This window comes from Odocoileus virginianus, chromosome 15 (assembly GCF_023699985.2).
Source record: "Odocoileus virginianus isolate 20LAN1187 ecotype Illinois chromosome 15, Ovbor_1.2, whole genome shotgun sequence".
NCBI classification, from domain to species: domain Eukaryota; kingdom Metazoa; phylum Chordata; class Mammalia; order Artiodactyla; family Cervidae; genus Odocoileus; species Odocoileus virginianus.
Genome location: NC_069688.1, coordinates 31,725,520 through 31,742,708, shown reverse-complemented (window position 1 = coordinate 31,742,708; position 17,189 = coordinate 31,725,520). Strand labels below are relative to the sequence as shown.

Genomic DNA, 17,189 nt, shown 5'->3' with positions numbered 1-17,189 from the left:
CATTTTAAAAATTATGATACCATTATATTGGGTCAACTTACATTTCCTTTTTCTCATATCATGTAGTCAAATCTCTTTTGTGCTGTGGTCATTCATTCTCTGGGGTTATCTGTAAATGGCCCAGTGGAGTATGAATGGCAGTCCATTGGTGATCAGTTTAATAAGGAGAAGAAGAACCACTAGTTTTCTTTCACACTTTGGCAGTTAGAAACTTAAATCAGACCTTCAGTCAGGCTTCGTATATGTTTCTTTCGAGTGTGATAGTGTTTTATTCAGTAGCAAGAAAAAATATTTGTTCTTGTCTTGTTTATAGACCATATTGAGGAGCATCATCTCAGATGTTATCAGCAGTGAAGTCTAGCAAACGTGACTGCCCTTTCAGTCAGCCGGGGCCAGCTAAGGAGGACTTGTAGTGCGATGGTTATAATCCTGCCCAGGCTTTGAGATTAGTTGGGTCTGCTTACTAACCAAGTAGCCTTGGGCAAAATACTGAGCCTCATTTCTATAAAATGATAGTAATAATACTAGCCTCACCAGATGTTGTTAAGGAACAATGGAATTTGTGTATTGTAAAATGTTTACCTTATAGTAAGTGATCAGTAAAGCATCAAACTCCTTGAACATGTTGAGGCTTGCAGTTTGAAACTTATAAAGTCCTATTTCCTAGGTTGCTGATACAATGTATTTCTGCATGTTTGCCTTGATTATCATTAATGATGAGAAAAGATTTCTAACTATTGCTCAAGGAAGATCAAAAATCCCTATTTAAGTTATAAATATTATAGATGCTTAATCGCCTTTTTCTAAATGCCTGACTTTCTTATATTAATGCATGAATGAATCAGTCATTCCTTCATGTTGGAGAGTGCTACCAAGCTCTTTTAATATCAGACTGGAAGATGGTAATTGGCCAATATGTACCAGCAGACCAGCTCTACTGGTACTTTGGTACTAGTTAATATATAGATTTTACCCTAACCTACTGCCTCTTCCTAATCCCTATAACCTGACCCTTTCTTTGGGACCTTCCTGGACCTCCTAATAGCTCAGCAAATAAAAAGTCAATATCTGGAAAAGTAGTGAGTCTCCAGGATCCTGCAATGCTTAGCATTATCTCTAACTGGTTGAGGCTTATGTCCTACCAATGTTTAAATATGTTTCTGATATCACTCCTGGTTTTATTAGATGTACGTTCATATCCTGTTTTTCTCTTTTGCTCATATTGAGCCTTATCTTTGGTATTGAGCCCAAGCATTGATATTGCTTCTAAATTTATTAGGTTTAATTAGGTTTTCTAAACTTGTATTTCTTCCCAATTTTTGTTGCATTGTATCTGATGTTCATACAATAAAACATGTTTTGTTTTTTTTTAATTAAACCACTTTATTAAAGGAAGAGTTGAAATGACCAGTCTGCTCCATAAGTCACCTGCAGAGTCCGTCTTATGGGTTTTTAGTTAGAGTAGTCCACTTTTTGGAGAAGGCAATGGCAACATACTCCAGTACTCTTGCCTGGAAAATCCCATGGATGGAGGAGCCTGGTAGGCTGCAGTCCATGGGATCGTGAAGAGTTGGACACAACTGAGCGACTTCACTTTCACTTTTCACTTTCATGCATTGGAGAGGGAAATGGCAACCCACTCCAGGATTCTTGCCTGGAGAATCCCAGGGACGGCAGAGCCTGGTGGGCTGCCATCTAAGGGGTCGCACAGAGTCGGACATGACTGAAGCGACTTAGCAGCAGCAGCAGTCCACTTTTACTGAGAGAAAGCTGGGGACAGCAACACACAGTACCCAGTATGGTGGTTATTAGTACCATCTTGTCATATAGTGGGTGTAGTTTCACAAAGCCAACTCTGGCCTTCAAGAAATTTGCTTATGTTCTTACATAGTATTTAGAAAGGGTACCCTTTCCCCTCTTCTTTTGTGATTTTCTGCATTCTTAGTCATTTTTGACTACATGGTTGCTTTTGATAGGTTTTGTAATTTATTTTGTACACTCAGCCAGGAGAATTTTTGAGCCATGCGTATCATGCAGTCATCACCAGATGGTAACAATTTTTAATTGCTGCCTTCTGGAGTTGTTAAACATTAATTGCTTAAAAAATTATTGCTTCCCCCCATGATAATTGTTTACTGTCTGTCACCTGTATGCTATGCATGAAGGAAGCAAGAATGCATTTTGATAGAGAAATTATTTTCTAGACCTGTTCATTGTGGGATGTTACCTACAATATGTATACCTTCTCTGATCATGAGATTTCATTAGCATTCATGACTGATGTCTTCAGTATTTTTTCTAGTGTTGGTGTAAATAGTGAAATAACAGTATAATATGTTATAACATATATTGGGCTTCCCAGGTGGTGCTAGTGGTAAAGAATCTGCCTGCCAATGCAGGAGATGCAGGTTTGATCCCTGAGTCAGGAAGATTCTCTGGAGGAGGAAATGGCAATCCATTCCAGTATTCCTGCCTGGAAAATCCCATGGACAGAGGAACCTGGTGGGCTATAGTCCATGGGGTCACAAAGAGTCAGACATGACTGAGAACACACATATATACACATACACACAATAACATATAGTAAGTGCTAAAAACTTGCCCCCTTCTAATTGGGGGAAAGAAGCAGATTTTAATTTTAAGATGGTTTTTCTTATTGTGTTTGATAGAGAAGTAATAATACCATTTCAGTTCAGTTCAGATCAGTTGTTCAGTCATGTCTGACTCTTTGCGACCCTGTGGACTACAGCACGCCAGGCTTCCCTGTCCATCACCAACTCCCAGAAGTTGCTCAAACTCATGTGCATTGAGTTGATGATGCTATCCAACCATCTCATCCTCTGTCATCCCCTTCTCCTCCTGCCTTCAATCTTTCCCAGCATCAGAATCTTTTCCAATGAGTCAGTTCTTTGCATCAGGTGGCCAAAATATTGAAGCTTCAGCTTCAGCATCAGCCCTTCCAATGAATAATCAGGACTGATTTCCTTTAGGATGGACTGGTTGGATCTCTTTGCAGCTCAAGGGACTCTCAAGAGCCTTCTCCAACACCATAGTTCAAAAGCATCAATTCTTCGGCACTCAGCTTTCTTTATAGTCCAACTCTCACATCTGTACATGACCACTGGAAAAACCATAGCTTTGACTAGACAGACATTTGTTGATAAAGTAATGTCTCTGCTTTTTAACATGCTATCTAGGTTGGTCATAGCTTTTCTTCCAAGGATCAAGTGTCTTTTAATTTCATGGCTTCAGTCACCATCTGCACTGATTTTGGAGCCCAAGAAAATAAAGTCTCTCACTGTTTCCATTGTTTCCCCATCTATTTGTAGTGAAGTGATGGGACCAGATGCCATGATCTTAGTTTTCTGAATGTTGAGTTTTAAGCCAGCCTTTTCTCTCTCCTCTTTCACTTTCATCAAGTGGCCCTTTAGTTCCTCTTCGCTTTCTGCCATAAGGGTAGTATCATTTCACCTGACTTTAAATAGGAGTATCACATTTATTTTCCCTCTTCTGAGAGGTGGAGTGGTAAGGAAAGATGTATGTTAGAGAAATAAAAGATATTCCCTGAAAAAAAGGTCCTGTACAATTTTAAAGGTTTCCCTTTATTCTGCAATATGTAGCTGGCACACATGTGATCATTTGCCTAGTGTAGAAATCACTTGATATCTTAAAATGTCCTGAGCTTTGTTTCCTGTTATCACATTTATTTGCCTGTTTGACCTTATGGAAAACTAGTGTTGTCCTCATTTTTACAAATGAGAAAATTAAAGGTTGGAGTGACTATTATCCTTTTTTCATGCTGCCATTGTGTAAAAGAAGATCCCTCTATATACAGTGTGGTTTTTTCTTTTTTAATAGTTAGTGAAAGTTTGATCCTGAGCCGAGAAGCAAAACAAGATCTGGACATAAGACTGTGGGAGAGAGTAACTTGCTGCTGGAAAGATTCAGGCTATAGTTGAGGCTGAGCTTACTGGTGTTGAAGGCAGATGAGCTACACTCTGGGGTGTGTGAGTGTTGGGAAGATTGGCAGAGAAGCAAAAGTATGTGAAGAAAACTCAGAAAGAGGATGGGCTCCTCCGCTAATGGAAGAGTGCCAAGGGCTTCGGGCAGGTGGTCCACAAAGGGTGGTCCCTCCCCCGCAGCACTGTCATCACCTGGGAACTTGTTAGGAATGCAGATTCTCAGGTTCCGCCCAGACATCTAAGTCAGAAATTCTGGGGTTGGGGCCCAATAGTCTGTTTTAACATGCTTTTCAAGTGCTTCTGATGCACACTCACCTTTGAGACCCTCTGACTTAGAATAAATAACCTTCATTGTCCCAAACAATGAGCAAAATTGTGGAAGACCTCGTGTGTACATCCCACACAGAGCAGGAACTGAAATAAGATGTCCAGAGTGGCCAAATATAAACACAGGTGTGGCTGTCCAGGCAAGGGTGGAGGGAGATAGACTGAGCACCTAGTATGTGCCTGATTCTTCCTAAGGCTCTCAAAATACAATGGTGAATGAGGTAGGACTGGGAGCGGGTCTCAGAGAGTTTGTTGGAGTGGACAGTAGCAGTGAGGAAATGATTATACAACTGATGCAAGAATTGTGTCTGTACTCAGTTGCTCAGCCATGTCCAACTCTTTTGCGACCCCATAGACAGCAGCCTGCCAGGCTCCTCTGTCCATGAAATTTTCCTGGCTATAATACTGGAAAATTAAAGTCACTCAATTGTGTCCAACTCTTTGTGACCCTAGGGACTATACAGTCCATGGAACTCTGCAGCAGAATACTGGAGTGGGTAGCCTTTCCCTTCTTCAGGGGATCTTCCCAATCCAGGGATCGAACCCTGGTCTCCTGCATTGCAGGAGGATTCTTTACCAGCTGAGCCACCAGGGAAGCCCAGGAATATTGGAGTGGGTAGTCTATCCGTTCTCCAGGGGATCTTCCCAATCCAGGGATCAAACCTGCACCTCTTGCATTGGCAAGCGGATTCTTTACCACTGAGCCACCTGAGAAGCCTGATGCAATAATTATAATTATGTTAGTGGCCAAGAAGGGAATGAGAATAGCATATGTATATATATGTCATCTCCAGGCCACTGGGACGTAGATTCTAAGATGGATTTTGAAGTACAAGGGTTTTTGTGTTTTGTTTTGTTTTATTTGAGGGAAAGGGGAGGAAGCAACATCTTTAAAAGAAGGAAGATGTAAGATAAAGCAAAGAAGTCTTAGAGTGTGACAAAGTCCTGGCCAGCCTAGTGTGAAGCTACAGAGCACAGCCTTGCCTTTCACTCCTGTGTTGGTGAAAGTGGCCGGGTACCAGTGTCCACGCTGCACCATCACCGGCTGTGGGCTGCCAGAGAAGAACATGGGCTTAGCCCAGTCTCAGCAGTAGATTCCAAATCCACTGAAGCCAAAGCTGTCAGCTGACTGTGGTCCTCACAGTGGAATGTCAGGTTATGTGTGTTAGAAGGGACACACATGCATCTGAAGATGCCCCAGACCTCTTCTTGCACCCCATGGATCCACTCCACCATATACGTGTGGGGCGTTGCTCCTCCAGGGTCCCAGTGTACCTCTCTTCCTGAAGCAGAACTTAGAGAGGCTACAGAGACAAACTGCAGCCCCTCTGACTGGAGCTGGTCTCAGAGCCACAACTAGTCCCGGTCACCTCCCCGGCTCCAGTGACCGTTTTAAACTCCTCTTGCTCAGCACTTCACATGTGCTGGTCTCTTCGGTGTACCTGGTGGTGTAATCCAGTCCCTTCCGCCTGAAGGACTGTAAGCCCTCTGGTAACTATAGCGCTTTCAGGCCAGCGTTGCTCCCTTTTACGCACAGTTGGGCAAGAGGGGTCTAAAACCCCAAGCAGAGCACCCAAGTTCCACATAGACTCCTTCCCGCCCTCCTGAGTATCAGCAGCCACGCCTTCTCTCGTCAAGATGGTGACCCCTCCTCTCGCCTTTTGATGCCTGAGCACAAAGAATCCAAAGCACACAGGGAGCAGCTGTAGCTCACGGTCAGTGGGCTGCTTGCCGGATCCTCTGGCAAGAGTATACCCCCCGGAGTGGGACCTCTGATCATGCAGGGTCCAGAGTGCAGGGGCAGCAGTTCAAAAAGTCTTTCACGAGGTCACTGGGAGTGATGATGGTAAGAGGAGAAACTCCTTCCACCCTTGGTTCCCTCTCTTCCAGTGGGGACAGGACACCATGTTGAAAACTCTTCTTCATTGTATCTACTGCATCCCGAAGTATGGCCACACATCCTCACAGGGTGGTTCCTCCAGGCCGTGCCTTCAGCCAGCCATCCCAGCGTGCTGTCAGGCCAGCGTGTCCTAGATGGTGCAGGATAGGAGACAACTCAGGGTCATGGGCCCATTCCCACTCATCCTCTGCTGAGAAGTTAGTCCCTTGGTCAGATGCTGTGTTGAGTGGATGCCAATAAATCAGGCATATTCTGTAAGTCCCCGGACAGTGGTGGTGGCAGAGGTTCTGCAGAGAGGAAAAGCAAATCCATACTCACAGTGAGTGTCCATTTTGTGAGAATGAAACTTTATGCCTCCCAGGAAGATGGGAACTGAGTTTCATCAGTTTGATAATCAAGTGAGAAGAGCACCATGTTAGGGTCTCAGAGCTAGTCTCTGTTGCTGGCACATTTAACATTCAGAAAAGGCAAGAGGTAGGTCAGCTTTTCATACTGTTCATGGGGTTCTCAAGGAAAGAATGTTAAAGTGATTTTCCATTCCCTTCTCCAGTGGACCATGTTTTGTCAGAACTCTCCACCATGACCCATCTGTCTTGGGTGGCCCTACATGGCATGGCTCATTGAGTTAGACAAGGCTGTGATCCTTGTGATCAGTTTGGTTAGTTTTCTGTGATTGTGGTTTTCATTGTCTGGCCTCTGATGTATACGGATAAGAGGTTTGTCAGCTTTGGGTGTTGGGAGTCTGCACTATTGGGCCATGACATAGACTCACCTTCCCAGCCATGGCCTCTCTATTCATGTACCCATCATGCCAGGAACCAGATCAGTGAGTTCAGTCGCTCAGTTGTGTCCGACTCCTTGCGATCACATGGACTGCAGCACGCTAGGACTCCATCACCAACTCCTGGAGCTTGCTCAAACTCATGTCCATCGAGTTGGTGATGCCATCCAACCATCTCATCCTCTGTTGTCCCCTTCTCCTCCTGCCTTCAGTCTTCCCCAGCATCAGGGTCTTTTCCAAGGAGTCAGTTCTTCGCATCAGGTGTCCAATTCAGTCCTTCCAAAGAATGTTCAGGACTAATTTCCTTGAGGATTGACTGGTTTGATCTCCTTCCAGTCCAAGGGATTCTCAAGAGTCTTCTCTAACAATTGATGCTTCAAAAGAATCAATTCTTTGGCACTCAGCTTTCTTTATAGTCCAACTCTCACATCCATACGTGACTACTAGAAAACCATAGTTTGACTAGATGGACGTTTGTTGGCTAAATAATGTCTTTGCTTTTTAATTGGTTGCATCAGCTGGCCAGGTCATCTTCCATGTGGATGCTTCTGGTGGGTGTGACCACATAAAAGAAAGGTCACACTTCACATTTCACACCTAATCCCATATGTCCATCTCCCTGCTCCACACTTCCTTGTCTCTGAACTTTTATTTTCAAGGGCCTTGACCAGCTTACCAGACCTTTCCCCACTGTGGATGAGTCTCTGTTGTTCTCACCTTGGGCCACTTTGCTTTCTTAACAAACTGTAGGACATGCTACACCACTCAGAGTTCCATCCATTAGGAAGATGTTCCCTAACTGCTCTTTCACAGCCAACTCTGAATGTGTCTCTAAAGCATGTGTAATACAGCTGCTGTCCCTTTTTGCCTTGTGACAGCACATCATGCCACGAGAAAGAAGCTCAGGTATTTTTCTTCCCCTTCATCTGGACCCTAGGGATCTCTTCCCCATGTGGCTATAGGCTTGGGCTGAAGAAGGAGGGCAGTCCCATCCTGGTGGGTGACTTGGGGGCCTAGGCCACCTGCTCACACAACAGACTCAGTCCCACTAGCCCAGCTCAGCTTGAACTCTGGTGTCCCCTTCCCACCTGCAGAAGCAGTGTTGTGACTGTATAAATTGGTGGCTTTGAGAGAACGCCATTCATAATGGGCAGTTCTGGATACTTTGTCCTTTGTTGTCTCAAGATCAAGTGTTCCTTCCCTACAAGGGCCCAGGAGGACACCAGGAGATGCTTTTCCAAGATGTGTAATTCCCTAATACAGGTTACATGCCTGAGTCTGTAACTCCAGGAGCTGACAGAGTGATTCTCTCACCACCGTTGCCATGAGTTCCTCTTACACTTTAGGGTGCTTGCATGCTGAGTCACTTCAGTCGTGTCCGGCTCTTTGTGACCCCATGGACTGTAGCCCACTAGGCTCCTCTGTCCATGGGATTCTCTAAGCAAGAATACTGGAATGGGTTGCCATTTCCTGTCGCCAGGGATCTTCCCCCCCACCAGGGAATGACTCTGTGTCTCCTGTGCCTCCTACATTGCAGGTGGATTCTTTACTTGCTGAGCTTTCAGGGAAGCCCAAGGAGGGAGGAGGCAATATTAGGCAGGAATGGAAAGGTGGTATTGGGGTGTGTGTGTGTGTGTGTGTGTGTGTGTGTGTGTAGAGGGCAGGAGTGTAGGTGCATGTGGTCATTGGTTGTGGGAAGGCTCAGTCAGAGAGATTGCCACATGTAAAAAGTATCAATCTTGAAGTATAGAGTGATTCCTTGGGGCGAAAAATGAGACCAGCATGGCTGATGTTCAAAGAGGAAAGAGGGTAACATCAGATAAGGCTGGCAAAGAAGGCAAGGACTACATCATCCTAAGAGTTACAGACCATGTCACCCAACTCTTCCCATTCCTTTTGGGATGAAATGAGCCATTTGTGAGAGTCCTCTTCAGTAAATTAGGTGAGTATCTAATGGTCTGAAACATATTTTTCTCACAGTCTTTATTACTACCTTAAGTAAGACCCATTTCTATTGCATTTTCTCTCTCAAAGTAATGACATTGGATTTTGACCTTCGTCAGTGAACATTTATTGACTAACCACATGTAAATGTTTAAGCATTTCTCCTATAGATTAGACATGTGGCTAGTATATAACTTTTTTCTTATATCATTTGAAGGCATTGGTGGGTCAATTTATAAATTAGAAGTGTTAAGTAGAAAGCATTTTTAGCATTGTACCTTTTGTAATTCTCACTCCTAGTTAGTTAACTTTGTCCTTATTATTCTAGGGAGAATAGAAACAATTTCTGTGGACAGTTTTGCTTGCTGAATGGGCATTTACACAAAAGCCATGCAGTGTTCCTTTTTTTTTTTTTTTTGGTACTATAGCTGTATCAGGAACAGTTTGATAGAGGGGAAAGCAAATGGACTTTGGAATCAGACAGACTAGTATAGGTTTGAGGTCTCTCTTCAGAAGTTCAGCTTTGTGGGGCTTTGGGACAGTCATTTCATCACTTCACCAAAAAAAAAGAAGAAGAAGAAATTCCTTGTTTGTTAAATGGAAATAATAAATGGTGGTTGTAAGAGTGCTTAATAATAAATGTGAAGTGCCTGCTATAGAAATTGTCAACAAAAATACACAGCAGTGTGTTGATGGCACATTGCGTCAAGTTAGACAATGTGAATGCCAGTGACAGATAAAATAATAATTGCTGAGTTTTGCATGAAAACTTCCTCTACTTTTTGTGGAAGTATTTTGTTTTTTAAAATGTCTAGAGATATGGTATTGAATTAAATTATTTCATAGATATTCTATATCTTTCAGTGTATGGAATGACAATCTAATGAATAAAAATAAAAACTGCTCAAAAATAAAATACTTAATTATGAAATCTGTGTATATGTTATTCTATATGAAATCTGTGTATATGTTATTATATATAGTTATATGATTACTCTAACAAGATGTAATTTAAATGCTCTTTTACTTGAATTTTAAGGACAGGAATTCTGTGGTGCCTTATCTAAATTGAATTAAGTATTTTATAAAATTCAGTCTATCCGAGGGTTTGCCACTGTGCCAATTACAACGAGTCGGTTGACTTTCCTTGGGATTCTAACAGCTTGACATTGCTAAGGGAGCCAAAAGAAATGGCCAGTGTGGTTAAAGACTGATTAAAGGTTCTGTTTTTCCTGAACCTAAACTTGGTTCGAAATAAAAAACACTTGAAAAAGCTTATTCTCTTTACTGGTAGATGTCTCTCTTTTCCATCCTCTTTCAGGACTTCGCTTACCATTTTACAGTCTTCGTATTCTACTTTGGAGCCTTTTTGCTGGAGGCAGCCACCACGTCGCTGCATGACCTACACTGCAATAGAACCGTGACTGTGCAGCCACTCCTGAGCGATAACCAGTATAACATAAACGTGGCAGCCACAGTAAGTGAGGGATGAACACTGTGCACCCACGCTTCCCCTCCCCATCAAGGTCTCTAAGAAACTCCTCTGGCAACAGTAGTTTTCTTAAATAATAGCCATCAGCATTAAACATATAATAGCTGTTTATCTGTACAGTTAACCTTATGAGCCAAGCCAAGTACTGTCATTACCCCAGTGCTGTGGATGATGAAGCTGAAGCACCAGGAGGTTGACATTCACACAAGACCATACCTATATGAGTGCTAGTGGTTGGCCTTGCGCAACAAAGTCTACTTTATGAAAAGAATTAATTGTGCTTTCTACTCTGTGTAGCTTCAGACGTGGTCTTTGTCACAGACACAGATTTGTCCTTCCCTTTTTCTGCCTAAATGAAGCTGCCTTAGTAATCTTCCCCATGCTTTAAATTCTGCATTAACCCCCATTTTACCCATACACTCTGATAGAAGTAAATCTTTAGTTTCTCAGTTTTAATAACACTTAAATGGATGAGCCATTCATTTGTGACATTCTCTTGAGTCCCTCACTTTTCATTTCAGCATACCTTAGAGCATCAGTCAGTCTCCAGTCTTTCTGGCACTAGGGACTAGTTCTGTGGAAGACAGTTTTTTCACGGACCAGGGGTGCAAGGGGGATGGTTTCAGTATGATTCAAGCGCATTACATTTATTGTGCACTTTATTTCTATTATGATTGCATCAGTTACACCTCAGATCATCAGGCATTAGATCTCGGAGGCTGGTGACCTCTGCCTTAGAGAGAGAACTCATTTTCACTAGTAATAGATATCAAAAGTAGTCATTTATGCCGGGACCAGTCAGCCCAGAGTAGGTGAGTGAAATCCACTGAGCTGATGAGCTGACTTACAATAGGGGAACCATCTTGCAGATCAGATCAACTGATGAACAAAAATGTAAGTGGACTCCTGGTCAAAGCAGAAACTCCCTCCTGGCAGATGTATACTTGACATAAAATAAAAAATGCACCAGGCTTTTTTTAATGGAAATCATTTGAGATAGAACTTATCAGAAATTCTGTTCAAATGTTAGAACGGTATTATAAATAGAACTGGGGGAGCCACATGCATACAGCCCCCCAGAATTCAATGGGGATAATGTAAATTTCATCATCTGCCAGTGCAAGGAAGACATGAAGGACTACATGTGAGCATCCCAAAGTGCAGTAAGATTTATACTTTGAGATTTATGATTTAAGAGTTTCATTCCTTAAGAAAATTTGAAATGTCCTAAAATTTTGTAAATCGTGCATGAAATGTGATAGTTTCCCAAATTTGACAAACCTGCACAGTTTGCATGTTACTACAAATATGTATAAAACCGAAAAAAACTTTTTTTATTATTGAAACAAAACAAATTTTAATCAACCATCAAAGAAGAAGCAGTGGATTTTATCCAAGATTAAAAAATCTCTCTCATGCTATTGTCATCTGAAATAGTCTTGTGAAAGGATAGCTAAGAAAGTGGGTCCTCAGAAGTAAGATGTTATCAGGCAGGTAGTAAAACAAAATTGTTGTTGTTTTAGACTTGGGAATATTTGTGACATTTGTCAGCTTTTCAGAATTCGTGGTGGTTGTGATTTCTTTTCATGTTCTAATTAAATATTCACGTTTGTACTTTAAAATAGTGGTCATTCTCTTTCAACAAAAGAGAAATGCCTAGATCAGAGATGTAAGATATATATGTAAATGTATACCTAACCCACTCCAGTACTCTTGCCTGGAAAATCCCATGGATGGAGGAGCCTGGTGGGCTGCAGTCCATGGGGTCGCTAAGAGTCAGACACGACTGGGCAACTTCACTTTCACTTTTCCTTTCATGCATTGGAGAAGGAAATGGCAACCCACTCCAGTGTTCTTGCCTGGAGAATCCCAGGGACGGCGGAGCCTGGTGGGCTGCCGTCTATGGGGTCACACAGAGTCGGGCACGACTGAAGCAACTTAGCAGCAGCAGCAGCATATCTGATTCACTTTTCTGTGCGCTGGAAACTAACACAACATTGGAAAGCAACTGTACGCTAGTAAAATTTCCTTAAAAAAGAGAGATGTATCTAGAGACAACCAGCAGAAGGGTGGGGGAAAGCAGCAGGATGGTAATTACACTGTAAAAATGTTCCCTAGGTGGATCTGATATTCCTTCTCAGAGCTCTGGTTTCCTGGTGAAAGGATTCCTGTACTAACTACATCATAATCTTTTAACATATTGGATGGTTTGGGGAGTATTCTATGGATCATAAACCCCAGAAGGGTGAGGACAATACCTGTTACTTGTTTATATGTACCAAATGTACTGATGCACACATAGTTGATGCTGAAAAAATCCTTCTTGAATACGAAGGACAGTAATTGAGAACTCATGCACATCTGAGAACTATCTCCCACGCCAACCTGATGATTCATTCCTGTGGGTTTTCTGTTTAGCTCTACAGTCTCTTCCATTGTCACAGAAATAATCTGCTCCATCCTTGGGCCCTGAGAGCTACACTCTGTGTGGCTGAGATCACTGTGCAGTTAGACATCTCATCATGAAGTTTTGAATATGCATCATGTTAGGGGTCTCACCAGTGCAATGCCTAACAAGTGAGTCCAGTGTGTGAACAAAGGCTCAGCCTAAGGCTGTCCACAAATGATGTCCTATTATTAGGGGCTAGAATGTTTAAAAGAAGGGGTTAATGGTATGAGAGGATAAAATCGTTTAAAAAAAAAAAAAAAGAATCTAAATCATTTTCTTAAGTGTTGAAGTATCTTTAAGTAGGCTGATCAGTTTTCAGACAGTTGTTCCTTTGGAAAAATGATTTCTTAAAGTCAGTGTTATGAATCTGATAAGAATTTTTGTTTCTTCTTTCTTAGATTTTTGCCTTTGTGACGACAGCTTGTTATGGTTGCAGTTTGGGTCTGGCTTTACGAAGATGGCGACCGTAACACTCCTTAAAGACTAACTGCTTGTGTGTTAGTTTCATTTGTGTACTTTTTATGTCTTGATCAATTTGGGTACCGTTTTGTTCAGATATAACAATATCCCCAAAGTAATTTGTTTGGTATATGGAGAGAATCTAACTATCCATCCATCTAAGTATCCATCATTTCATGGATGGAAATTTTATTATGATGTTAGGAAATGGCCTTTAGTTTTACATTTATCTGTCTCTTTTTTTTTTCTTATTTTAAAGAATATTTCCCTTTACATCCATAAAATACATAGATATGATTCATGTAAAAGGGGTATCTCTTGTATTAGTTGCCAAATCACCCGAACCTTAATTTTAATAGGTAACTAAAATTCCTGAAGAAAAACACATTTAAAATAAGGTTCCCACTGAACTCTGTGTTTTAGTGTAAAATGGAGATCAGCATTCTTTTTCTCTAAAGGTACAGATAGTAAATATTTTAGGCTTTGTGAGCCATACAGTCTCTGTCACAAGTACTCATCTCTGCTGTTACTATGAAAACAGCCGCAGACATGTGAAGTGAGTGAGTGTAGCTGTGTGTTCCAGTAAATCTTTACTTTCAAAAACCAGCAGCAGACTGGACTTGGTCTGTGACTACAGGCTATTGTTTGCTGACCTCTGGTTTAAAACCTTGGCTATGGGTTTTGTATTTTATTAAACTGGTCCTCAGAGGTCTAAACTGAATTCGACAAGCCATGTGATATTTAGTCTCATTCAGTAATCACACTGCCTTTGGGTTAATGGTCAGTTACCCTTGAAGCAGCCGTAGCATCTCAGGCTAATTCAAGCAGAGTCTTGAGTACAAGAAAAAGTAATTTATGAAGTGAACCCTAGTGGCTTAATCCACCTAAATGTTTTCCTAACAACTGAGCAAAGTGCTTAGCTGGCATTCTTAAAACAAGAGCCCCAGAGACCTCTAAGCCACTCCTGAAATGGGTATCTAGTGCCTGATGTTTTACTTTGGGTTTATTTATGCTTCAAATAGCAGCTGTTTGTCCTGTGCATGAGTAGATGAGTATTTTTATGTGGATATCTGAGGCTTTACCCAATAGAGCTCTCCAAAGGGTAAACGTTTTACTGCTAATTCTTTTACATGACTCTAAGTTAAATTCAAACAGAACATGAGATGTAACTTAAAGTTGCAGATTCTCATTTAGAGAATAGTCCTATGTTGTTTTGCACTGGTGAGAAATACATAGAATCAGTTTTCAAGGAACAGTGGTCACAAAAGCTATCTCTGGCTGAATAGCACGGAAAAGTATTTTAACCCACCTCAGAGACCCTGGTCATGGCAAAGTGCCAAAATGGCTTGAGAACAAGTTAGAGTTAGTCCCCAGCTCACACCACCTGTCCAAGTGAGATACTTATCCCTTGCCCCAAGAGGGCAACCTCTGGGAAAAGAGAGTTTTGATTATTTTATATTTTCAGCCCTTTGTATTTTGGTTGAATCATCCCCTACAAGTGCCATGTATAAGTAGAGCAGTTAGATTTCATGGAACAATCCTGAATGAGCAGCATAATCAACGCTCAGTGATCAAATGCTGTTTATGTAATAATCCCTTAGGAAGAAGAATCTTATTAGGGGTTGGTTTGTGATGTAACTATAAAGATAAAAGGTATATTTAATATGTGGCAAGAAGAAACCAGTCTTATGACTTTATCATAGCTTTTCTATAAAAATCCAACTTCCTTGGTTTTTCCAGTTCCATACCACACACTTAAACCTGTATTATAAATGGTCTATTACAAAGTCATAAATGTGCCATAAGAATATATCATCCATTCCGGCTGGAATTGTTAAAAGTCTGCTAGATTTAGTCGTGAGATTATATTTTTATTTCCAAGGTATAACAGGTCCATGCTGCTTGGTGGCATTAAATTAAATGATTTCGTGAAACTGCCTTGATGGCACTTTTATAAATACATTGCTTCTCGATCATAAAGAACCAAGCCTAGAAGTCATTTAACTGTGAATACTTAGAATTGTAGATTAATCATGATCTAGATTTGGGAGTTGACTGACAAAGCACTGAACAAAAATTATAGCATTTGAGAATTTCTTTGTATACCTTAGCTGTAAAAATGAGAAAGTGTTGGTTGGTCTTAAAATCTGGTAACTCCATGATGAAAATAAATTTATTTTATAAGTGTTATGACTCTAATAAAGTATTCATTTGATAATCTTTGGGGGTCATCTATTTTTTATATAATTCACTTTGAAATTCAGTTAAAGGTTTGATATAAACTTGACAAATTTGGAGCTTCTAGACTCATAATATATCAGGGTTCTATTTTAAACATTTCTATGTAAAAGACAGTCTTTGCCAGCAAGTCTTTTTTATTTTTATTTTTGGTCAAGATTCAAGAGGTAACTCTTTGAAAGTATTAGAAGTGAAGTGAAGTGAAGTCGCTCAGTCATGTCAGACTCTTTGTGACCCCGTGGACTGTAGCCTACCAGGCTCCTCCATCCATGGGGTTTTCCAAGCAAGAATACTAGAGTGGTTTGCCATTTCCTTCTCTGGGAGATCTCCCTGACCCAGGGATCGAACCCAGATCTCCTACATTATAGGCAGATGCTTTACCGTCTGAGCCACTAGGGAACTATTTTGAAGGAAGTATTATAAAGGAAGCTTAAATTATACTTTGTTTTATTTTAAAACCATTTATATAGGCTTAATACATGCCAGGCAGTGTTCTGAACATTTTTTTTCAAATATTAATTAATCCTTATTGTAACAACTCTATGGAGTAGATATTATTGTCACATTTCAAAGACAGGGGAGCCAAAACATAGACCATAGGAAACACCCAGGGTCATGTACCTATCAAGTGGGAAAGCTGGTATGTAAACCTCAGTCTGGCTTCAAAGTCCAGGTTCATCATGGTTGTGGATCCCTTAGTCCTCCAGTTTTTGCAATTTTATATAACCAAAAATATGACTCCTTTCAAAGAAGGTTTTACAAAAATGCTTAACACACAACTGCTTATGATAGATGTTACCTTCTAGAGCTTTTTTTTTTTTCTGCCACAACCAAGGGCTCACGAGTTTAGCTGTAAGAACTTAGACCAGATTTGCAAAATGGGAAAAAAGTGAAGCTACTGTGGTCTGCAAAGTTCTCCAGACTGCCTCAATATTGCTCTGGTCCATTCATTCTGGTTCTGAACTAGGGGCTTCAGTCACTCCATTGCCTTACATCAGTTTAGCCCTCATTCATCAAGTCCTAAATTGACCTGGCTTTTTTATCACCCCTGGAACTGACATCAGAAAGGTTTTCTAGCCTGAGATACACCATTCAGCCTTTACACATGAAGTATGAATATGCACCTCTGCATATGCCAGAATCTGGAATTCTAAGTCATCATCATGGAAGGTTCTGTCCTCAACATCATGCTTCAAGTTTGTCTCTAAGTGACCCAGTTTCTCAGGGGGCAGCTTAATGTATTCATGGGAGAAAGGTCCAGGGTTTTGGAGAGACGTGATTATCTTTAGTGTATACATATATGTATGTGTATGTGTGTGTGTGTGTGTGTGTGTCTATATATATATATATATATATATATAGTATTTTGAAAGTTCAGCTTTTTTAGTGAGCATGTATTAGGCTGTACCCTGAGCAATAGGTCAATAAAAGTTCCTCAATCTGGCACCTTTTGTCAAGGCTTCCATGGCTGGCTTTCTCACTCTCCTTGGATCTCAAGTCAGTTGTCACCTTTGCAGGCCCTCCCTGCGAACTGAGTTTAAGCTTGAATCTCACACCAGCACTCCTGTTCTCCTTTCCTGCATTTTCTCCATGGCACTTATGACATAGATTTTCAATATATAGCACATACTTCGTTT

The 17,189-nt window shown here is 41.2% G+C and overlaps 1 protein-coding gene across 3 annotated transcripts in view; it reads left to right on the top strand.

The window, feature by feature from the left end:
* The window catches only part of MAL2 (mal, T cell differentiation protein 2), a 74,501-nt gene that overhangs the window by 15,912 nt on the left and 41,400 nt on the right, over positions 1 to 17,189 (top strand). For 2 of the 3 annotated variants that reach the window (XM_070477227.1, XM_020889063.2), the window contains exon 3: positions 10,236 to 10,391. In XM_070477227.1, the coding sequence (XP_070333328.1) occupies positions 10,236 to 10,391 (156 nt within the window). Of the gene's footprint in view, positions 1 to 10,235; positions 10,392 to 13,253; positions 15,533 to 17,189 lie in introns of those variants that run through there. The other variant, XM_020889064.2, reaches the window with a different exon arrangement.